At 36.3% G+C, this 25,721-nt stretch overlaps 1 protein-coding gene and 1 pseudogene across 1 annotated transcript; both read left to right on the top strand.

Annotated features, from left to right (window-relative positions):
* Positions 1-5,020: 5,020 nt before the first annotated feature.
* Positions 5,021-6,013, top strand: GPR174 (G protein-coupled receptor 174). Its single transcript, XM_032387852.1, has one exon. It carries the CDS (start codon positions 5,021-5,023, stop codon positions 6,011-6,013), a length of 993 nt encoding a protein of 330 aa, XP_032243743.1.
* A 9,982-nt stretch (positions 6,014-15,995) lies between these two features.
* On the top strand, positions 15,996-16,505 carry LOC116621840 (annotated as a pseudogene).
* The last annotated feature ends 9,216 nt before the right edge of the window (positions 16,506-25,721 follow it).

Below are 25,721 nucleotides of genomic sequence, written 5' to 3'. Positions count from 1 at the left end.
CTGAAAGCAAAAAATACTTTGATCAAGGAGTCTGGCATGTTTCTTCAAATAAATATCTCATTCAAACTGGAGTCTGTTTCAGTGCCTGTTATAATATGGATTCTTTCCTGAGAAAGGAAAATCTCATAAAATAGTGGCATACTCTGAAAAAAACCGCCTCCTTCATTTTTTTTGTCTTCATTACTCTTAGATAATGGGAAATTTATATTCATTATAGAACAGCTAAGTAGGTTTTTTTTTTTCCATGTTGGAAAGCCTTTCAGTCATCCCAAGCGACTTTTCCTACTAGAAAATAATGTTTTTTAAACAAAGGGAAAATATAGTCAGCTCTCCCAGAAGAAGCCAGAGGAATTGTAAGGGAGATACTCTATTCAGGAGCATTTCAAGGTCACAGACTAGGATATACATATGAAAAAGCACTTAAATGTGGCCAATGACAGAATAACCAACAGGAAAATTATAGACTTTGGAAGGGTTACTTTGATTTCACTTCACTTAAGCAAATATATTCTTAATATTTTAGTTATTTCCCTTTATTTATGTTTATGGAGTACACTGTAGTTCGCCTACAAACACACTTTTTTTTTTTAATATTGTGTGGCAATTACCATTCTGCCTCACTAGAAAATAAGGTCCAAGAAGACAAAGATCATGTGCCTTTTTCCACCAAGAGTGGTGTATGGCAAATGGTAGATGTTGAATAAATATTTGGATGAACCATCACATTCCAAACATGGCTCTAGGTGCTCCAGGGGATATAAAGGTGTTTAAGCCCCAACCCCTGACTTCAAGGAATTTCTGGGCTTGTTGTGGTAGGGTGGAATAGGCAGGGGAACAGAGGCATAAATAAGACACAGATACAAATTACTAACTAAAAAGCAGAGAAAGTTAAATACTTTAAGAGAGATATAAATGAGGATTTGAAAAGGGGGTTAGCATAACAGTGCCGAGTTAATCACAAAAGTTTCCATGAAGACAAGGATATTTGACAAAAGCCTTTAAATAGGTAGGACTGATATGCAAAAAGACAATATTCCAGGATGAGTAGCATAATATGCAGATGTTTGTGAAAAAAAACAAAAATGTCAGTTTGAACAGTAAGGAGCTCAGTTTGGCTGGAGTAGTGATCAAGGCAGGGAAGTAATGGGAGACAAAACTAAAGGTAGAAGGCACTGTATTTAAGGAAGCCATTGATTACAAGACTATGCACTTTGTGATTTGATGGGTAATAGGGAGCCATTAATTCTCTTTAAAAAGTTCATCTCAGAAAAAAAAGAATCTGGTGGCGTTATACACAATAGAGTAGGACAAGATATGGGATGGGGAGACAAATTCAGTAATAAAGGCCTGAACTAGAGTAAAAACAATGCAAATTTCAAAAATGGGATTGTTGTGAGAAATAATGCCATTGCAGAAAATAGTATTGGTTATAATAACTCATGTTTATTATGTACCAGACACTATGCTAAATAGATTACATACAGCAGCTCAATTAATTCTCACACTGATTCTGTAGGTTACTTACTATGATTTTTCTCATTTTACCAATGAAAAAATGAGGGCTCAGAGAGGTTTAGTGATATACCCAGGGTCACAGAGCTATTAACTGAAAGAGCAAGAATTTAAACCCAGGTCATTCTAACTTCTAAACATACATTATTTCCCTCATAGTATGCTGTCTCCCCCTTAGAAACTTGTTTGGAAGTGGAGGACAATTAGCAAAGAGTCAATGTCTCCGAGACTTTGAGACAACCTGGGAAAATATTGATGAACTTAATAGCAATAAGGAAGTCTAGAGCAGAATCAGGTTTGAGGTTTTGAGAGATGATAATTTTTGTTTGAGAATGTTGATCTTTATAGTCAAATATTTTTTATTTACTGGAACTATTTAATTCAACAAATACTGAGCACTTACTTTGTGTTTTGCACAGTCTTTGGTTCTAGTATACAGCAAATGGACAAAACATACAAGAATTCCTGTCCTTGGACTTTACAGTCCAGTAGGGAAAATATATAAAAATAAAATAAGTAAATATATAAAACAAAATAAGTAAAAAAAACCATAAACATAAAGTATGTTAATTATGATTGAAAATGGATAAAATAAAATACTGAAGGAGATGGGGAATGTTGGAGGAGAGGTGCAGTTTTAAATAGAAAGATCAGGAGAAGCCTCATGAAAGGTAACATTGAGGTAAAGATCTGAAGGAGGTGAGTGAATGAAACAAGTGAATAACTGGGCTAAAGCATTTCAGGCACAGGGAACTGCCAATTCAAAGGCTTCAAGGCAGGAGTGTACCTGGTCCATTCCCCTAACAGCAAGAATGGGAGCCCAACACGGGGCTTGATCTCACAACCCTGAGATCAGACCTGAGCTGAAACCAAGAGTTGGAAGCTTAACTGACTACGCCATTCAGGCACCCCAAAGATGTAGGTCATTGTAAAGAACTTTGATCTTCCTCTAAATGAGAGGAAAAGTTATTAGGATGTTTTTATCAAAGACATGACATAATCTAACAAGATAAGACCTTTTTTAAAGATTTTATTTGACAGAGAGAGAGAGACGGCTAGAGAGGGAACACAAGCAGGGGGAGTGGGAGAGGGAGAAGCAGACTCCTCGCTGAGCAGAGAGCCCGACATGGGGCTCAATCCCAATACCCTGGGATCATGACCTAAGCTGAAGGCAGACACATAACGACTGAGCCACCCAAGATAAGACATATTTTGAATAAATATTAAAGATATTAAAGATAACTTCATGTTCATGTGTTGAATTTAGAGGTGATAATGAAACATTCAAGAGAAGAGTTCTTATATATAGTTGGAAAGAGAGCTACAACTCAAATGAAATATAGATTTAAGAGTCATTGCCCATGATAGGGAAGATGGATGTACACTAGAGGTTGACTGGATGTATATTTGTATAAACTTCTAATCTATTCAGTGACAATAGAAGACAGTGACTTCTGTATAAATAGTTAAAAGGAGATTGAAAACCCAGGGCTTTTGATTGTTTGGTCTGCCACCCGATTTTGCCTGTCACTTATCCAAAATCACTACCTGTGCAAATATTATAAAGATGTATTTCAGTTTGAGAACTAAACAATCTCTAATTTTAATCACTTTCAATATTGATGTTATTCTTTACAGCTATGCTTCCTTGTATTTTATAATGCCATCTCTCTACTTTGTCCTTACCTAAGAAATCTCAAGTATTTAACCTCTTCAATCAGTTCATATCATTCATCAGGCCTTTTAGTTAAAATGAACACCATATCTTTGAACAAAACATGCTATTTTTCTTACCAAGCAATTGAGGCAAAGTAATAACAAAACAATTTCTTCAGGGGCTGAATCAAGCACACTTTAAAGCCCATAGATTTGATAATATAAAGCAGAATGTTTCATAATTCCTATTTCATTTTTGTTCTTCCCACATATCTTTTTTTTAAATTTTTTATTGTTATGTTAATCACTATACATTACATCATTAGTTTTTGATGTAGTGTTCCATGATTCATTGTTTGTGCATAACACCCAATGCTCCATGCAGAACATGCCTTCTTTAATACCCATCACAAGGCTAACCCATCCTCCCACCCCCCTCCCCTCTAGAACCCTCAGTTTGTTTTTCAGAGTCCATCGTCTTCCCACATAACTTTAAAGTCAATTAAATCCTCCCAAATTTCAGCAGCCTTAAGGCAACTATCCAAGTCCCTAAGCTAAAATTTGTTTACCTCAGACCAAAGGTCATGGATCCAGCTGAGTCAACTATCTTGGAATTTTGATTCTCTCTAGTGGTACTCTGGTCTGTTATCTTGGATAATTGAAAGGTGACTAAATGACCCATGTAAATGAAGTATTTAAAGAGAGGTTGGTTTCCCACTTATTTTCAGACATCTGAGAAGGATTTTGACCAAGTCAGTGGCCCCTATAATGATGGTTCAAGGAGAAATGCTCAGTCAACTATATCTGAATCATGTGGGAAATTTTTAAAAATATGAATTTGAGGCCTTATATACTGAATCAGAATCTCTGGAGGAGACACCAGGAAACTTACAGAAAGCTGAATTTTTAACTCCATCAGATGAGTCTGAAATGTGGTTTGTGAATCAGTGGTCTAAATCAGAACCTCTCAAATGTTAATATGCATAAAAATCACCTGTGGCTCTTGTTAAACTACAGAGTGATTCAGCAGGTCCTAAGTGGGGCCTGAGAGTCTTGGCATTTCTAACAAGCTCTCAAATAAAGTTGGTTCATAGTCACAGACTATATTACCTTTCAGGTTACTTCTAGCTATACTTTCCTGTGATTCTAAAGTAACTTATAGAAATTGGCTTGTCACCTTCACTTACATCAGAATTTTCCTTCAAATGAACAGATTTTTGTACACATAGGCTTTTTGGTTTTTTGCAAGAAGTGCCAGACAATAATTGAATTATTTGTTTTTTCACTTGCAGCTCTGCCTTTGTTTCCCACTTTTTAGCTTTCAACACATAAATGAAAAAGTCTCAGAAAGCTGATCTATCCAAGTTAATCACCTCTGAAGTACTGCGGACTCACTGAGTACTAAAGCAAACCTTTCTTCTATGTGAGACAATCATAAGAAAAAACAGCCTGTCAAACACCTGTAAAGAGATGGCTATCATCATATGGAAATTTGAAGAGCTGCTATGTGGCACATTCATGATTCAAATGGGAAAGAATCAACTGTCATGATGTCCCAGAAGGCCTTATAACAGTAAACAAAAGGGAAAAATTATAACAGCTTGTTATCTGTGCTTGTACACTAGACTTCAGTGTAATTACTATAAAAAAATCCAAGGTGAATATGCCAATAGTTCTTTGAAAAGCCCCAAAATTATATGTAGAGGCTCAGACCAATGCAGTAAAAAGGAGTTTATTTTATACTCACTCTCTCCAATCCACCGATATTAGGTCTTTTAGAAAGAGTGGCAATTAATTGTGAATTTATGTTTTGAACCACCATTTGGTGAAGACAGTTGCTCTGGAAGGAAACATGCCTGCTAATGATACATGTGCTGGGCCAGATGGATATAAGACAGATTTTCGATATTTTATCTATGCAGTGACATATACTGTAATTCTTGTACCAGGTCTCATAGGAAACATATTAGCCTTATGGGTATTTTATGGCTATATGAAAGAAACCAAACGGGCTGTGATATTCATGATAAACTTAGCCATTGCTGACTTACTACAAGTTCTCTCCCTGCCACTGAGGATCTTTTACTACTTGAATTATGACTGGCCATTTGGGCCTGGCCTCTGCATGTTCTGTTTCTACCTGAAGTATGTCAACATGTATGCAAGCATCTACTTCTTGGTCTGCATAAGTGTGCGACGATTTTGCTTTCTCATGTACCCCTTTCGCTTCCATGACTGCAAACAGAAATATGACCTATACATCAGCATTGCTGGCTGGTTGATCATCTGCCTTGCCTGTCTGCTCTTCCCTCTCCTCAGAACCAGTGACGACACTTCAGGCAACAGAACCAAATGCTTTGTGGATCTTCCTACCAGGAATGTCAATCTGGCCCACTCTGTTGCCATGATGACCATTGGCGAGTTGATTGGGTTTGTCACTCCTCTTCTGATTGTCCTATATTGTACCTGGAAGACAGTTTTATCACTGCATGATAAATATCCTGTGGCCCAGGATCTTGGGGAGAAAAAGAAAGCCTTGAAGATGATTCTAACCTGTGCAGGAGTATTCCTAATTTGCTTTGCACCTTATCATTTCAGTTTTCCTTTAGATTTCCTGGTCAAGTCCAACAAAATTCAGAGCTGCCTAGCCAGAAGGGTGATTCTAATATTTCATTCTGTTGCCCTCTGTCTTGCTAGTCTGAATTCCTGTCTTGACCCAGTCATATACTACTTCACCACTAATGAGTTCAGAAGACGACTTTCAAGACAAGATAGCATCCAACTCCATGCAAAATCATTTGTAAGCAACCATACCACTTCTACTCTGACAACTGAATTATGCTAATTTAAAACAAAACCTGAATGTGGTCTGAAAATGCAAGCCACTGGAAAGTAATTACAGGAAGCACTCACAGCTTTTCATTTATGCTCTATCTTACCTATATGAGGAATTCGCATCTTTATAACAGAACCTGTTTAAAGCATTGTATTCCACCATCACTGTTGTTGACATGTCCATGTAATAATTTCTTATTAAGTCAGGATTTAAACTGTAAAACTTCAGTGACATTCTATATATATGCACTCAATTAGAGTCATCAGTTTTATGTGAACCTAAGACACAGAGACTATTAGCTTGGATTCATCATAAGCACTTAGTTTTGCTGCAATGGACACTGAGTCTCTGTATTTAGAGGCAATGTAGTTGTCTATCTATACTAGTAATCACAGTTTATATTCAAATACCATATTTTGAGTGTATTTTAACTAGGATGGACAATATGATATTCTGTGAAAACAAAGTGGGATAAACATGGGACCATTTTCATCTCCCATGTGTGATTATACTTTAGGGTTTGAAGACTCAAATAACTATTTTCTTCATTTAAGTGTCAATATGAAACATCATCTGTCACACTTATTCATAAAATGAAAATCTGAACTCAGGCCTCTGGTATGTTTAAAGTAAGAACAAGAAACAAATTCACATACAGTAAGCTCTATGATTATATAAGATGTCATATTGAATCCACCCAGGTCAGATAGCTCTCCAAAGTGCATACACTGTGACCTAAATTGCCTCTATAGGTCCAGAAGACGGCAGATAAGTGACAATCACAGTTCCGGTTCTCTTAAACTATTTCTAAAGAATACCTATTGAAATGTATGGACTTACCTAATAGAGGGAGTTACCACCATGCTTCTAAAGTAACATTGAATATCTCTGACAGGTTACTGCACTTTTTGAGCCTATGAAAGAAGTAGTGCACTAATTAATTACTAAGCTTAGGCCAGAACAAAAAAATAAATGGATGGGTACACCTCTTAAAAGCTTCACCACGTTGTATTTCTTAATTTAAGAGGTGACTATCAAGCCACCTTCATGAACTGAAGGCAGCCAGACATGTGGACCCTAGAGTCTTCAGAATTTTTTCTGGTCCAGCTTCACCTCAGTCATACCATTGTGAATCCTGCACAGCCTACCTCCCAGCAGCTAAGGAAGGAGATTCTTTCACCTTTTTTGAAAAAAAAAAAAAACAAAACTGCAAAAGATTAATTTTGGCAGCATTGGACTCCCCTTACAGTTATTTGCCTGTTATCTGTTTGGTATTAGTATGCAGGTAGCAGACCCAAGATATGAGTCATAATTAAATCAGAGGTCTAAAATATTATGGTACTTTGAAACATGTTTTAGCAAAAAGCTCTAATTTAAAATGATGGTCTACTTAAAAATCTGTGTGCTATATAATAAAGACACATGCTGCTTCTCATCTGGAAGGAATGTGGAAATCAACCAAGGGCTCCACCATATTTTTATAAGAAAGGAGTTGTTTTAGGGACACAGTTATGATACTAAATGATTGGGGGGGAACTGATAAATCAAAATTAATTCTAATATCTGAGAGGAATTGAAAATTTTCTAATGTTTTCTCTAGACAAGTATTGATTTTGTTTGTACTTTGTTATTAAAATAACACCCTATTAGAAAACGGACTTTGTGCTGCTAGCAATAGTGTTTATCTCCTTATTGTTCATTGTAAGTTACATATTTTGATGTGTTATATGAGTTCTAAATGAGTGTTAAATTGTGTTTTAAAAAGAATAACTGTAACTATGTCTGGTCTGTTTGCTTTAAAGTAATTTGTGTTTGAATATAATTTAGCATTGTAATGGGATCAGAAGTAATAATTTTGTGGGTACTTATATTTGTCTATACTATATTTGTTTACTATTTTTTAGATTAGCATGGATTATACTTTTTAGGGTCATTTTGTTTTAATGACAGCATGGATTACACTTTTAGGGTCATTTTGATTTAATTTTATTAGCATATTAATGTTACTTTAAACATATCTATTTTTTTCTAAAAAGGAGAGGAAATATTTCCAGGACATTAATGACTTTCTTAGAGGAATGTTTGAGGGGGTTAGAGCCCATTTATTAGGTGGTCCAGAAGCCCTTGCAGATCATTTACATCACTGGAGGAAGGACAAGTGTTCTGTATTGTTATGCTGTGTAGCTTCACTTCTCCCCAGGTCTGCCCATCTAAGTTTGTATTAAGTGTTGTAATTTACTTCATTTACCCCTCTTCCCCATCGATATGTTTTTCCTTCTGTCCTATTCGCTTGTTCTTTTAGTCAGTAATCTGATCAATTTATTCATACTAAGGTGCTAGTGACATGCTCAGGGTTATCTGAATTCAAGTTTTAGGAATAAACCATAATTAAAGTGTTAATACCTTACTTTTAATGGAAGGATGAAAGACACTGAAGAAAACTGGAGGGGAAGATTTTTTTAAGAAAGTGGATTTTACAGCAGTGTCTTTCAAATTACATATAGTGAATGATCACCTACTTTGCTTACCATAATTCTAAGAAATCTATCCACTATCTATACATCAATCATCTATCTATCTATCTAATCACAATATGTCAGCTTCTCACATCTCTGCTTGTTTCCTTTTTCTTTTTGATTTTTCCCCTTCCAACTCTGGACTTTATTTCCAGGAGAAAAGCATTGCTTTTAGGAGTAGGAGGGATGTGCTACTGTAGCTGCCATCTGGACAGCAGTCTCCTCTCTGAGCTTCTCTTTTCCTTGGAAAATCTTCTTTTTGAATCTCCCATTTATCACTCTCTGGGTTCAATGAAACCAAGGTGCAAAAAATAAGCACCCTCAACTCTAGTAATATACAATTCAAGATAAATAAACTCACATTTCCTATATAAAGTTTTTTTGAGTTCTGATTCCAAAACATACACATAATTATTCCAAAAACAGAGATTTTGAATATGGGGTGATTTCCATGTTATTATTATTGTCATTATTGTTATTGTTATTATTATTATTATTATTATTATATTCAAATGGTTTTTATGTTTTCAGTGTCATTCAGGTAAGCAGCTAATTCTATTAACCCTTAATTCCATACAAAAGGAACCATCTGCCCTAGGAACAACAGATCAAGCTACCTTGATCTGAAAGAGTACATAAGTGGAACTTTTGTGCAACTTCATTTTTATATCATCTTTCTGTTTTTGCTTCCAAGACACTGTGAAAATGTTACACTTGGAATTTACTTACATCTGTAACTTATAATTTGTATTTTAATAATAAAGATGGTCTCTGTAATTACATATTTTCTGCTTCCTGAAATCAAGGTATATTTAATGACTTTTTCAGAAAATGATACACTTGAGTATTTTTTTCAGTATTCACACACACATATGTAAGTCCCATGAGGCTTCACTCTCCCTTTCTCTCCCTGGAGAGGTGCATTCTATTCTCAAATAGAAAGATGAGGAACTTCCCCCATCTTACTCCACCCCCTGCCATCCACTTCTCCCACAGATAAACTCTTTACTATCCAGACCCTACTAAGATTATTCCTCACACTCACTTGTTGACCAAGTTTATTTGAATGACAATATCCTGTATTTTCTAGAATATAGTTTATGGGCAGAAAAGATTAAGTGACAGAGGGAATGTTTTCTCTTTAGTCTTAAGGGTTGTTAAGACCTGATAGTCTGATTTGTTTTGTAGTTTGCCAGGGAAAAAACCCTACAATTTTCCACTGTCCCCCTCTACTCTTCCAAAAACAGATCTAAAAACAAACAAAAAATGCAAAGATAGTACAATTATCTTTGGCCCTCTTCTCATCTCAGTTCTCTTTCTTCCACTTTAGCAACTCCCTCTTTATCATGTCTATATCCTTAGTGCTTTGGTGAGGCCTGGATATCTTCTGCAATAACCAAGTTGTTAAGAATTACACAGTTTGAACAAACTGAGGGTTGCTGGAGGGGAGATGGGCAGGGGATGGCTAAATGAGTGATGGGTACTAAGGAGGGAACTTGTGATGAACCTGGGGTGTTATATAAGTGATGAATCACTAAGTTCCACTCTTGAAACCAATATTACACTAGAATTTAAAAAAATAAACCTTAAAAAATAAAAAAATAAAATAAAGAAAAAAGAAAAAAAAGGAATTACACATTTTGGCTACTGCAGAAATAATTTCCTAGGAAGTAGTAAAAGTGGGGCACCTGGGTGGTTCAGTGATTAAGCGTCTGCCTTCAGCTCAGGTCATGATCCCAGGGTCCTGGGATCCAGCCCTGCATCGGGCTCCCTGCTCAGTGGGAAGCCTTCTTCTCCCTCTCCCACTTCCCTGCTTGTGTTCCCTCTCTCGCTGTCTCTCTCTCTCTGTCAAATAAATAAATAAAATCTTTTTTAAAAAAAAGGAAGTGGTAAAAGCTTTTCTAAAGAGAAATCTCCAATTTTTTTGGTAAACATGAAGAAAATAATGGAATATAAATATGGGATCTGGCCCATGCTTCCAATGCCCTCAAATCGCGTATACACATTTTCTGTGCCTTCCTAGAGTCAGACCAGAAGTAACTTCACTGCCTTCACTACATATTTGGGGGGAAGGAGTGAGAGGTAAACTCTCAAGTAAATGTGGCTCTTTTAACTTACTTATTCCTCAATTATAGAGGATGTGATGTGTGTTTGGTAAACAAGGCAGTGTACTGTAACTTTCTTAAACTTCATTAACCATTTCCTCAATAGAACTTCCTCACTTACTTGATTTTGTCAAGACCACATTTCTTCTATTTTTTCTTGACTAAGTTTTATTTACCTAACTCCTTACTACACATCTGCTAATTCTTCTATAAGCATAACTCCTATTTGATGCCTTACCTTTGCCTTCTTGAATCTCTTCAAAGAATAATAGAGCAAATGTTCTTTGGAAAGGGGGAACTGTCATTAGACTTATCACCCTGACCCCAGTGTTTTCTTTTTGCAAGGGCTTCAGAAGCAAAGTTCAGAGGCAAACCTGAGCTTTTACTCTTCAAAGTTTGATTCCGGGCATAACAGGAAGATTTTTTTCAGTCTTTTCTATGCAGTATTGAATATCCACAACTTGTACAATGACGAGTATCATTCATACTTTTAAAAATGCTAATCTAATATTGAGAAAAAAATAAACAAAACCAGCTTAAAACACTAATGGTCCAAGTACTGGGCTCAAGGAATGAAAGCATGAAAGAAGTAGCCTTACCATAAGACTCCCACCATGCTTGCATAAAGTTCAGGTCATGATCCCAGAGTCCTGGGATCAAGCCCCACATCAGGCTCCCTGCTCAGTGGGGAGCCTGCTTCTCCCTCTCCCTCTGCCACTCCCTCTACTTGTGCTCTCTCATGCTCTCTCTGTCAACTAAGTAAAAATAAAATCTTTGAAAAAATTTTTAAAAAAGTAAAATATGTAATACTGGGTTAAAAATGGTGTGAAATCACAGTACTGCTCTATGTCACTACATGAGGTTAACGTTTTTACTTAGATGCATATAAGTCTGTGTGTAACTATGGAAAAGTTCAAATATATTCAAAAGAGGAGCAATTAGTATAATGAACCCCCACGTACTCATTCAGCTTCCATCAATGAAGACACTAATCAGTGACAAGAAAACATATGAAAGTACATGACACACTGGTAAAGGTGAAAAATAGTCAGACTTAGAAAACTGTAACTATATTAGGATGGTGTGTTAAAACCACAACTACAGTATACAAGTTAAAGAAAAAATAATTAAGTAACTATAACTACAATAAATTGTTAACAAATACATAACATAAAAGAAGTAAATTGTAATATCAACAATAAAAGAAAAGAATAAAAGAGTAGAGACTTTATAGACATTCAAAGATAAGTTTCTATCAGCCAAAATGTACTGTTTTATCTATTGGACATTTTAAATAATGTAATAAGCAACCACAAAGCAGAAACCTAGAGTAGATCCACAAAGACAAAGAAAGGGGAAACAGCACTATGGAAATTAACCAATTTACAAAAATACACAGAGAAAAAAGGAAAAAGAAACAATGGAAATACAAAACAACCAAAAGTAAGATGGCACTAGTAAGTTCTATATACCAATAATTATCCTAAATATAAAGGGATTGAACTTACCAATCAAAAGGTACACAATGGCTGGGTAGATTTAAAAAAATCAACTATATGCTGCCTAAAAAGGGCCAATTTCAGATTTAAGGGCACATATAAACTCAAAGTGAAGGGATGGAAATAGATATGCTATAAAAGTGGAAACCAAAAGAAAGTAAGGGTAGCTATATCAGACAAAATAGACTTTAAGCCAAAGAAGTAACAAGAGATAAGGAAGATCATTATATAATGATAAAAAGATCAATGCATCAAAAAAATATGGCCATCATAAATATATACACACCCAACATTGAAGTACCTAAATATATTAAGCAAATGTTAACAGATCCAAAATAAGAAATAAACAATAATACAATAACAGTAGGGTACTTCAACATTTCACTTTCAATAATGGACAAAATAATATAGACAGAAAATCAACAAGGAAATAATGGACTTGAAACATACATTATACCAAATTGACCTAACAGACATGTATAGAATATTCCACCTAAAAAAAGCAGAATATGGGGCGCCTGGGTGGCTCAGTTGGTTAAGCGACTGCCTTCGGCTCAGGTCATGATCCCGGCGTCCTGGGATGGAGTCCCGCATCAGGCTCCCCGCTCGGCGGGGAGCCTGCTTCTCCCTCTGACCCTCTCCCCTCTCATGCTGTTTCTCTCTCTCTCTCAAATAAATAAATAAATAAAATCTTTAGAAAAAAAATAAAAATAAAAAAATAAAAAAAGCAGAATACACATTTTCAAGTGCACAAAGAACACTGTCAGGGATAGATCATATGATAAGACAGAACAAATCTTGGGGCACCTGGGTGGCTCAGTCGTTAAGCGTCTGCCTTCGGCTCAGGTCATGATCCCAGAGTCCTGGGATCGAGCCCCACATCAGGCTCCCTGCTCCGCAGGAAGCCTGCTTCTCCCTCTCCCACTCCCCCTGCTTGTGTTCCCTCTCTGGCTGTCTTTCTCTTTGTCAAATAAATAAAACCTTTAAAAAAAAAAAAAAAGACAGAACAAATCTTAGCAAATGTATAAAAGATTGAAATCATACCAAGTACTTTTTTTTTACTACAATGGTTCAAAACTAGAAATCAAAACGAGGAATGCTGGAAAATCTGCAAATATGTGGACACTAAACAACACACTCAACAACCAACAGATCAAAAAAGAAATAAAAATGAAAATCAAGAAATACTTAGAAAGAAATGAAAACAGAAACATAACTTACCAAAACCTATAGGATGGCACAAAAGCAGTTCTGAAAGGGAAATTAATAGTGGTAAGTGTATATATTAGGAAATAAGTAAGATGACAAATAATCTAACTTTATGTTTAAAGGAGTTAGGGGGAAAAAAGCAAATTAAACCCAAATTTAAGGGAAAGAAAAAGTAAAGATTAGAGTAGAAGTAAATGAAATAGAGATGAGAAAAAAAAGGATCAATGAAAATAATAGTGAGATTTTCAAAAAGATAAACAAAATTGACAATACTTTAGCAATACTGAGAAAAAAGAGAGATGACTCAAATAAAATTAGAGATGAAAAAGGAGAAATAATAAGTGACACTACAGAAATACATAAGATTATAAGAGACTACCATGAACAATTATACCCAACAGATTACATAACCTAGAAGAAATGGATAATTTCCTAGACTCATTCAACCTACCAAGACTGAACCAGGACAAAATAGCAAGTATGAACAGACCAATAATGAGTAAGGAATTGAATCAGTATCCAGTGCACTGCTGGTGGGAATGTAAAATGGTGTAAACACTGTGGAAAACTATACAGATGTTCCTCAAAAAATTAAAAATAGAAAGACCAAATGACCTAGTAATTCCACTACTGGGTATTTACCCAGTAAATTTACCCAAAGAAAACAAAAAGACTAATTTGAAAAAAAAATATAGGCACCTTGATATTTACTGCAACATTACTTTCAATAAACAAGATATGGACACAACCTAAGTGTCCACTGAAGATGAATGGATGTTAGAAGGTGAAGGAGGGACAGTAAAATATCCTCCAGACTGAGAAGCCATTTTGAGACCAAAAAAACAATGCAAGTCACTCCATACTGTTTACAGAATTTGTTCAGGATAACTTACTAATGGGTGAATGGAGCAGACAGATAATTCAGACACTAAAGCAGCTACTTTCTGCCCAAGTCCAGACCTTAATCCACAGCTTTTATACGGCAAGGGGTATTCTGGTGAGATCAAAGGATAATCTAAAGTGGCACCTTATGCACCAGTCATGTCTACTAGTTATCTGAAGTGTTGCTTTCTGTGCATCACTATAGGGAAGATCAGAACAAGTCTTCTCACATTCCAATCACAGTGTACGTTAACTTCCAAGGTGCCTCAGACACACAACCCTGAGGGAGGTCATCGCATGGGCATAAACAAGATGAAAGGCCAAATATGGAGTCAATGTTGTCAGCAATCCTACAATGGATAAAGAAGTGTGGTATACACACACACACACACACACACACACACACACACACACAGTAGAACACTACTCAGCCATAAAAAAATGAGATCTTGTCATTTTGCAACAACCCAGAGAATATTACACTAAGCAAAATAAGGTAAAGAAAGACAGATATCATGATTTCATTTATATGTGGAACCTTAAAAACAAAACAAATGAAGAAACAAACAAAACAGAAACAGACTCATAAATACAGAGAACAAACTGGTGGTTGCCAGAGGGGAGGGAGGTGGGGGATGGGTGAAGTAGGTGAAGAGGATTAAGAGGTACAAATTTCCCATTATAAAATAAATAAGCTATCAGGATCAGAAGTATAGCATAGGGAGTATAATCAATAATATTGTAATAACATTGTATGGTGACAGATGGTAACTACACTTAATCATGGTAAACATTGTGTAAATATATAGAATTGTCAGATCAGTATGTTGAACACCTAAAACTAATATAACATTATATGTCAACTATACTTCAATCACAAAAAAAAAAAACTTCCAAACACAGACACCCCCAGGACCAGATGGCTTACAGATGAATTTTACCAATAACTTAGGGAAGAATTAATGCTAATCCTTCTCAAACTCTTCCAAAAATTTAAGAGGAGAATGCAAAACTCATTCTATGGAGCCAGCATTCCCCTGATATGAAAGTCTGATAAGGACAGTACAAGAAGAAAAAAAGAACTACATCAAAATAAAAAGCTCTGCACAGCAAAGGAAACAACCAACAAAACAAAAAGACAACCTATGTATGGGAGAAGATATTTGCAAATGATATATCCAATAAGGCATTAGTATCCAAAATATATAAAGAACAGATAAAACTCAACACCCAAAAAACAAATAATCCAGTTAAAAAATGGGCAGAAGACACAAACAGACATTTCCCCAAAGACAAACGGATGACCAATAGTCACCTGTAAAGATGTCCAACATCACTAATTATCAAGGAAACACAAATTAAAACCACAATAAGATATCATCTTACACCTGTCAGAATGGCTAAAATCAAAAACAATAAACAAGTGTTAACAAGGATGTGGAGAAAAAGGAATCCTCATGCACTGTTGTGGGAATGCAAACTGGTGCAGTCATTACGAAAAACAGTATGGAGGTTCCTCAAAAATTAAAAATAGAATTACCATATGAAAAAAAAAACTATAGACTAATAGCCATGATAAACAAAGATGTAAAAATTCTCAACATATTAGCAAATTCAATTTAAGAACTAATCAAAAGGATTATATACCATGACCAAGTGAGATTTATCCCTGGGATGCAAGGATGATTTAAAATACTCAAATATCAGATATGAATCCATTTGGGGCAATCGAACTGAGAGATTCTGTAGTAATTTCTCAGAGACCTGTAGCACTTATAGCATGGCCGACCAACTGACTGAAGAACAGATTGCAGAATTCAAAGAAGCTTTTTCACTATTTGACAAAGATTGTGATGGAACTATAACAACAAAGGAACTGGGAACTGTAATGAAATCTCTTAGGCAGAATTCTACAGAAGCAGAGTTATAGGACATGGTCAATGAAGTAGGTGCTGATGGTAATGGCACAATTGACTCCCTGGAATTTCTGACAATGATGGCAAGAAAAATGAAAGACACAGTGAAGAAGAAATTAGAGAAGCATTCAGTGTGTTTGATAAGGATAACAATGGCTATATTAGTACAACTGAGCTTTGCCATATGATGACAAACCTGGGAGAGAAGTTAACAGATGAAGTTGATGAAATGATCAGGGAAGCAGATATTGATGGTGATGGTCAAGTAAAATATGAAGTTTGTACAAATAATGACAGCAAAGTGTGAAGACAATGTACAGAATGTGTTAAATTTCTTGTACAAAATTATTTATTTGCCTTTTCTTTGTTTGTAACTTATTTATAAAAGGTTTCCCCCGACTGTCAAAAAATATGCATGTATAATAATTAGGACTTCATTCCTCCATGTTTTCTTCCCTAATCTACTGTCATTGTCCTGAAACCTTATTTTAGAAAACTCTGGATATATCTAAACTCTTCTACACATCTAAACTTAGATGGAGTTGGTCAAATGAGGGAACATCTGGGTTATGCCTTTTTAAAAATAATTTCCTTTAGGAACTGTCAATCATGTTGTTGAAATGTGGAGTTGTGGGGGCAAAGATGGCAGAGGAGTAGGAGACCCTATTTCAACCAGTCCCCTGAATTGAGCTGGATATCTACAAGACCACTCTGAACATCCACAAAATCAGCCTGAGATGTAAGAAGATATATCTGGAGCTCTACAAACAGTATCTCCGGTGGCTGGTCTCGAGGTATGAAGCAGGGAGCCATGATTCCATGGGCAGATATCAGAAGATAAATGGAAGGGAGAAGGAGCTGCCATAAGTGCTTGAGCCAGGAAGGTGAAATAACATAGGAGCAGCGCAAAAGCATCCCATGCTGGGGACTGGGAACACACTCGCAGACTGGTAGTGGTGGGGAAAGGACTTTAGGGCAGCACTCTGGACTGAAACCTGGAGCTGCGGGGGCGCCATGTGAACTGGGGGTGGCTGACGGTTTTAGAAGGACAAAAGGCAGAGACGTGCCTGGACCCAGAGGCGAGGGCTGGGAGTGCTGCTGTGGGGCGCACAACCCAGGATGCTGTGGTTTTAGCAGCACAGACAGAAATGGGGACAGTGTGGCCTGGAGAGCTCAATGAAGAACATACTGCAATCTCTCTGTTCTGAGGCAGAGGTTTGGAAAGAGTCACTTCTGCTCTTACTCTCAGAAGAGATGCGGAAAGCTACCAAGGAAAGCGACCAGAGAACAATAGCCCCCCAAAACCAGTTTTCACTGAGCCCATCGTCCCCCCACAGGGGGCAGGGCAACTCTGCCCAAACAGGGTTGCCTGAGTAATAATGTGGCAGGCCCCTCCCCCAGAAGACAGGCAGGAAGAACAAGAGGCCAACAACCCTAAGGTCCCTATAAAACAGGTGCATCTTGCTTGGGTTGTGGTCAATAATTTGGACTCTGTACATTCCCTCAACCACCCCTCAACAGAAGACTAGGAGGAGGAACCCCCAAAATAGGAAAGACTTGGAGACTGTGACTTCAGCCACAGAACAAATGGATATAGGTATAAGCAAGATGTCAGAAATAGACTTCAGGGTAACAGTTATGAAGACAATAGCTAGAATGGAGAAAATGATTAAAGGCAACATAGAGCCTCTAAGGGCAGAAATGAGAGCTGATCTGGCAGAACTTAAAAATGCTATCAATGAGATCCAATCTAATCTAGATACTCTAACAGCTAGGTTAAACGAGGCAGAAGAATGAATTAGTGATCTAGAAGACAAACTGATAGAAAAGAAGGAACAGGAGGAGGCCTAGAACAAACAGTTTAAAATCCATGAAAACAGAATTAGAGAAATAAGTGACGCCATGAAATATTCCAATGTCAGAATTATTGGGATCCCTAAGGGGCTGGAGAGAGAGAGAGGACTAGAAAATATATTTGATCAAATTGTAGATGAGAACTTCCCTAATCTGGGGAATGAAACAAGCTTTCATGTCCTATAGGCAGAGAGGACGCCTCCCAAGATTAAGGAGAACAGACCAACGGCCCAGCATGTAATAGTAAAACTTGCAAATCTCAGAACCAAGGAAACCATCTTAAGGGCAGTTAGGGGGAAGAGATTCCTTATGTACAGATGGAGGAACATCAGAATAATGTCAGACCTATCCACAGAGACCTGGCAAGCCAGAATGGGCTGGCAAGACGTATTTAGGGTACTAAATAAGAAGAAAATGCAGCCAAGAGCACTTTATCTGGCAAGGCTGTCATTTAGAATGGATGGAGAGATACAGAGCTTCCAGGACTGGCAGAAACTGAAGGAATATGTGACTACTAAGCTGGCCCTGCAAGAAATATTAAGAGGGGTTCCATAAAAGGAGAAAGACCCCAAGAGTGATATAGAACAGAAATTTACAGAGATAATCAATAGAAACCAGGACTTCACAGGCAACATGATGACAATAAAATCATAACTTTCAATAGTCACTCTCAACATGAACAGCCTAAATGGTCTCATAAAATAGCACAGGGTTGCAGATTGGATAAAAAGACAGGACCCATCCATATGCTGTCTATAAGAGATTCATTTTGAACATAAAGATATATCCAAACTTAAAGTGAAGGGATGGGGAACAATCTTTCACGCCAGTGGACCTCAAAAGAAAGCTGGGGTAACAATTCTCATATCAGACAAATTAGATTTTAGGCTAAAGACTGTAGTTAGAGACACAGAAGGACACTATATCATTCTTAAAGGGTCTATGCAACAAGAAGATCTAACAATTGTAAATATCTATGCCCCCAACATGGAAGCAGCCAACTACATAAGCCAAATGTTAACTAAAATAAAGAGACATATTGATAATAATGTGTTAATTGTAGGAGACCTCAACACTCCACTCTAAGCAATAGACAGATCATCTAAGAGGAAATCAACAAAGAAACAAAAGCTTTGAGTGACAAACTGGACCAGATGGACCTCATAGATAAATATAGAACATTCCACCCTAAAACAACAGAATACTCATTCTTCGCATACGCACATGGAACTTTCTCCAGAACAGACCACATACTGGGTTACAAATCAGGTCTCAACTGATACCAAAAGATTGAGATTATTCCCTGCATATTCTCAGACCATAATGCTTTAAAACTGGAACTCAATCACAAGAAAAAACTTGGAAGAAATTCAAACACTTGGAAGCTAAAGAACACTCTGCTTAAGAACGTTTGGGTCATTGATATGAGGAATTCTTAATCTCAGGAAACAGACTGAGGGTTACTGGAGTGGTGGGGGATGGGAGGAATGGGGTGACTGGGTGATAGACATTGGGGAGGGTATGTGCTATGGTGAGCACTGTGAATTCTGTAAGACTGTGAATCACAGACCTATACCTCTCAAACAAATAATACATTATATGTTAAAAAAAAAAAAAAAGACGTTAGCAGGAAGAGGAAAATGAAGGGGAGAGATTGAAGGGGGAGAAGAACCATGAGGGACTATGGACTCTGAGAAACAAACTGAAGGTTCTATAGGGGAAGGGGGTAGGGGGATGGGTTAGCCTGGTGATGGGTATTAAAGAGGGCATGTACTGAATGGAGCACTGGGTGTTACATGCAAACGATGAATCATGGAACACTACATCAAAAACTAATGATGTAATGTATGGTGATTAACTTAACATAATAAAATAAAAAAAAAGAACATTTGGGTCAACCAGGAAATCAAAGAAGAACTTAAACATTCATGGAAACCAATGAGAATGAAAACACATCGGTCCAAAACCTATGGAATACTGCAAAGGAGGGCCTAAGGGGAAATACATAGCCATCCAAGCCTCACTCAAAAAAATAGAAAAATTCCGAACTCACCAACTAACTTTACACCTTAAATAACTGGAGAAAAACAACAAATGATGCCTAAGCATTATTTAGGCATCATTAGAAGAGAAATAATTAAGATTAGAGCAGGGGTCAATGAATTAGAAACCAGAAATACAGTAGAACAGATCAACGAAACTGGAAACTGGTTCTTTGAAAGAATTAATACCACTGGCCAAACTTATCCAAAAAAAAGAGAAAGGACCCAAATTAATAAAATTATGAATGAAAGGGGAGAGATCACGACTAACACCAAGGAAATAGAAACAATTATTAGAAATTATTATCAACGATTCTATTCCAATAAATGAAGCAACCTGGAAGTAATGGATGCCCTCCTGGAAACCTATAAGCTACCAAGACTGAAATGGGAAGAAATTGACAACCTGAATAGACCAATAACCAGTAACGAGATTGAGGCAGTGATCAAAAACCTCCCCAAAAACAAGAGTCTAGGGCCTGATGGATTCCCTGGGGAATTTTACCAAACATTCAAAGAAGAAATAATACCTATTCTCCTGAAGCTGTTTCAAAAAATAGAAACAGAAGGAAAGCTTCCAGACTCAAACAGCAATTCAGTAATGTGGCAGGATACAAAATCAATGCACAGAAATCAGTTGTTTTCTTATACACCAACAATGCAACTGTAGAAAGAGAAATTAGAGAAACGATTCCATTTACAATAGCACCAAAAACCATAAGATACCTTGGAATAAACCTAACCAAAGAGGTAAATGATCTATACTCAAGGAACTACAGAACACTCATGAAAGAAATTGAAGAAGACACAAAAAACATGGAAAAACATTCCATGCTCATGGATCGGAAGAATAAACATTGTTAAAATGTCTATGCTACCCAGAGCAATCTTTACCTTCAACACCATCCTGATCAAAATACTAAAGGCATTTTTCAAGTTGCTGGAACAAACAATCCTAAAATTTGTATGGAATCAGAAAAGATCCCAAATCGCCAAGGAAATGTTGAAAAAGAAAAACAAAGCTGGGGGCATCATGTTGCCTGCTGGACCCTCAATGCTATGGTCAAATAATCGACAAAGCAGGAAAAATATATGCAATGGAAAAAAAGACAGTCTCTTCAATAAATGGTGCTGGGAAAATTGGACAGCTATATACAGAAGGATGAAACTCGACCATTCTCTTATACCATACAGAAAGATAAACTCAAAATGGATGGAATACCTCAATGTGAAACAGGAATCCATCAAAATCCTAGAGGAGAACATAGGCAGTAACCTCTTTAACATCAGCCACAGCAACTTCTTTCAAGACACGTCTCCAAAGGCAAGGGAAATAAAAGCAAAAATGAACTTTTGGGACTTCATCAAGATAAAAAGCTTCTGCACAGCAAAAGAAACAGTCAACAAAACTAAGAGGCAACCCATGGAATGGGAGAAGATATTTACAAACGACACTACAGACAGAGGGCTGATATCCAAGATCTATAAAGAAGTTCTCAAACTCAACACAAAAAAGAAATAAGTCAAAAAAATGGGCAGAAGACATGAACAGACACTTCTTCCAAGAAGACATACAAATGGATAACAGACACATGAAAAAATATTCAACATCACCAGCCATCAGGGAAATTCAAATCAAAACCACATTGAGATATCACCTTACACCAGTTAGAATGGCAAAAATTGACAAGGCAAGAAACAGCAAATTTTAGAGAGGTTGTGGAGAAAGGGGAACCCTCTTACACTGTTGGTGGGAATGCAAGTTGGTACAGCCACTTTGGAAAACAGTTTAAAACTTAAAACTGAGGGTTTTAGAGGGGAGGAGGGTAGGGGGGATGGGTTAACCCGGTGATGGGTATTAAGGAGGGCATGTACTGCATGGAGCACTGGGTGTTATAAGCAAACAATGAATCATGGAACACTACATCAAAAACTAATGATGTACTGTATGGTGACTAACATAACATAATAATAATTAAAAAACAGAAATGTGGAGTTGTAACTCTGCATGGACTATGGATAGTCCACAATATGTACTTAGAAGTTGCACTACTGTAAAATGGGTGTATTATCCAGGTACTTGTATGCTATTTTTTTGTACTACTGGTCTTATGCCAGAAACATTTTCTTTTATTATTACTTGCTTTTTAAACTTTGTTTAGCTACTTAAAGAAAATCCACTTATGGCACAATTTGCCTCAAATCCATTCCGAGTTGTAAATTTGTTTTCCAATAAAATATTACAGCTTACCTCCCAAAATAAAATACTCAAATAAATAAATGTGATACTCCTCATTAATAGAATGAAAGGTATAATTCGTATGACCATCTCAAGAAATGCAGAAAAAGCATTTGACAAAATACATTTTAATGATAAAAACTCTCAACAGTTACATATAGAAAGAACATATCTTAATATAATAAAGGTCATATATGACAAACCCACATTTGATATTATATTAATGGAAAAAATTAATCTTTTAATTTTTAATTTAAAAAATCTTAGAAGACTAAGAACAAGACAAAGGTGCCTACTCTCTCCATTCTTACTCAACATAATACTGGAAATACTACCTAGAGCAATAGGAAAGCAAAGAAATAAAAGGCATTCAAGTCTGAAAGGAAGAAGTAAAATTATCACTATTTGCTGATGATATGATCTTATATATTGAAAACCCCATACACTCAACTAAAAGACATTTGGATCTAAACAATGGATTCCATAAGGTTACAAGATATAAAATCAATACACAAAAGTCAGGTGTTTTTCTATACACTAACAATGAGACATCTGAAAAAGAAATAAAAATATCCCATTCACAATAGCATCAAAAACAATAAAATACCTAGGAATAAAATTATTCAAGGAAATAATGGATTTTTATGATGAAAAGTAGAAGACTTTGCTGAACCAAATCAAAGACACAAATGGAAGGACATTCTGTTTCCATGGATTGGAAGAGTTAATATTGTCAAAATGTTCATACTACCCAAAGCCATCTATAGATTCAATGCAATCCCTATCAAAATCCAGTGGCATTTTTCACAGAACTAGAAAAAAAAAATCTTAAAATGTGTATGGAACCATAAAAGAACTTAAATAGCTAAAGCAACCATGAGAAAAAAGACAAAGCTTGAGTTATCACACTTCCAGATTTCAAACTATATTAAAAAGCTGTAGGAATTAAAATCATATGGTAATGCAAAAAAAATAGACACATAGACCAATGGAATGAGAAGATCATAGAATTAAACCTTTGCATATACAGTCAACTAATATTTGATTAGGGGTCAGGAACATCCAGTGGGGAAGTCTTTTCAAAAAAATGGTGTTGGAAAAACTGGATACCTACATGCAGAAAAATGGGCCTGTATCTTAAACCACTCACAAAAATGAACTCTAAAAGAATCAAAGGTCTAAACACAAGACCTCAAACTATAAAACTCTTAAAATAAAACTTAACGGAAAAAACTCCTTGACATTGGTCTTAACAGTGCTTTTTGGGATATGACACCAAAGAACACAAACAAGAAAAGAAAATATCAACAAATGGGACTAAATTAAACATAAAACTCCTGCAAAACAAAGGAAACAATCAACAAAATGAAAAAAACACCCTACAGAATAGGATAAAATTTTGACAAAACATTTCATGTATCAGATAAGGGGCCAATATCCAAAATTTATGAAGAACCCATACAACTCAATAACAACAACAACAAAACCCCAAATAATTGGATTAAAAAATGGGCAGAAGAACTAAATAGACATTTTTAAAAAGAAGACATCCAAATGGCCAACATGTACATGAAAAGGTGCTCAACACTGCTAATCATCAAGGAAATGCAAATTATAATCAGGATGAGATATCACCTCACACCTGTAAATGGCATTCATCAAGAAGACAAGAAAAAAAAGTTGGTGAGGAAGTAGTGAAAAGGGAACATTTGTGCAAATTTGGTGGGATTGTAAACTGGTTCAGCCACTATAGAGAACAGTATGGAGCTTCCTCAAAAAATTAGATACAGAACTATCATAAGACCCAGCAATTACACTCCTGGATTTATACCTAAAGGAAATAAAAACAGGTGATTGAAGAGACATATGCACTCCCATGTTTATTGTACCATTATTTACAATAGCTGAGATCTGGAAACCACCTGTCTCCATCAATGGTTGAATGGATAAAGAAGAGGTGGTATGTATACCCAATGTAATACTATTCAACTGTGAAAAAATAGAAATTCTGCCATTTGCGACAGCATGGATGGACCTTGAGGACATAATACTAAGTGAGATAAGTCAGACAGAGAAATACAAATACTGTATAGTGTCTTTTATATGGAACCAGAGACTGGGGTTTGGGGAATGGGAGAGATGATGTTTAAGGGTACATACTTGCAACTAGTAGATAAATTAGTCCTGGAGACCTAATACACAATAGAGGGGTTATAGACAACAAAAATGTTAAACATTGAACTTGCTAAGAGACTAAATCTTAATTGTTCTTAACCACAAGAAGAAATGGTAATTGTATGATGCAACAAAGGTATTGCCTAATGCTACAGTGATGATCATATTGCAATATAAATGTATCAAATAAATATGTTGTACACCTTAAACTTAAACTCCTCCATTTAAAACCCTCATCTGCTCCACAATGACCCTAAGAGAAAGTGATGCACCAGAAGGGGAAGGGTGAAGAGCATGGTTTGATGCTTAGCAGGGAGCTGCTGAGCAGGGAGCCTAATGTGGGACTCAATCCCAGGACCCTCTGATCTTGACCTGAGCCGAAGGCAGATGCTTAACCGACTGAGCCACCCAGGCATCCCTAAAAAGGACATTTTAATCTCTTACCCTTATTTAAAGAAAGAGCCCAAGCTTGGAATAAAAAAAAAAATGTTGTTTAAATAGAATACATTTAGCCTTGTGAAAATGTGTTACTTATATTTTTCCCATTTCTGTGAAAATGTTATTATTAATTGGTATTTGAGAATCACTCTTCCATAGGTTTAAATGAAGTAATTTCATTTTCAGGTTTCAAGTAGAGTAGTGATGGGACTCATGGCTGACTATTAGCTCCTGCAAATTATATGAGCCCAAGAGCCTAGGCTCAGTGTCCAGAAGAGATTTCCTAACAAATTTTGAGAACAAATTAAAAAACACATATTGAAAAGACAAAAGACCAGTGACTTTGGAGTAAAACTGAAAAAGATTGAATCTTATCATTGACACCTATTAACACTGTCTTCAGAACCCTCATTCATCAAATGAAAATAGTAACAACCCTTCAGGTTAAGGTTAAACTCACTGCTTCTATTCACAAATGTATAGAAATAGTGAGTTTAAGTCTAAATCTGCCCCCTTCACATTACATTTCTGGATACTTTCTAGATCACTTATTTCCACAATTTTCAAATTCAAACTCAACCATGCTCTTCACCCTTCCCCTTCTGGTGCATCACTTTCTCTTAGGGTCATTGTGAAGCAGATGAGGTAATTTCTGTGAGATGCCTGGCATGGAAGTGTATGTTCCCTTCTTCTTGAAAAATAGAAAAAAATACATAATAAATAAAACCATCTCACTCAACCCCTTTGCCACTTAAAAATCTTTCTTCCTTCCTTCCTTCCTTCCTTCCTTCCTTCCTTCCTTCCTTCCTTCCTTCCTTCCTTCCTTCCTTCCTCCCTCCCTC

Source organism: Phoca vitulina, unplaced genomic scaffold, assembly GCF_004348235.1.
Source record: "Phoca vitulina isolate PV1807 unplaced genomic scaffold, GSC_HSeal_1.0 scaffold51, whole genome shotgun sequence".
NCBI lineage: Eukaryota > Metazoa > Chordata > Mammalia > Carnivora > Phocidae > Phoca > Phoca vitulina.
Note: the sequence above shows the minus strand (reverse complement) of the source record. Positions and strands in the feature narration are given on the sequence as shown.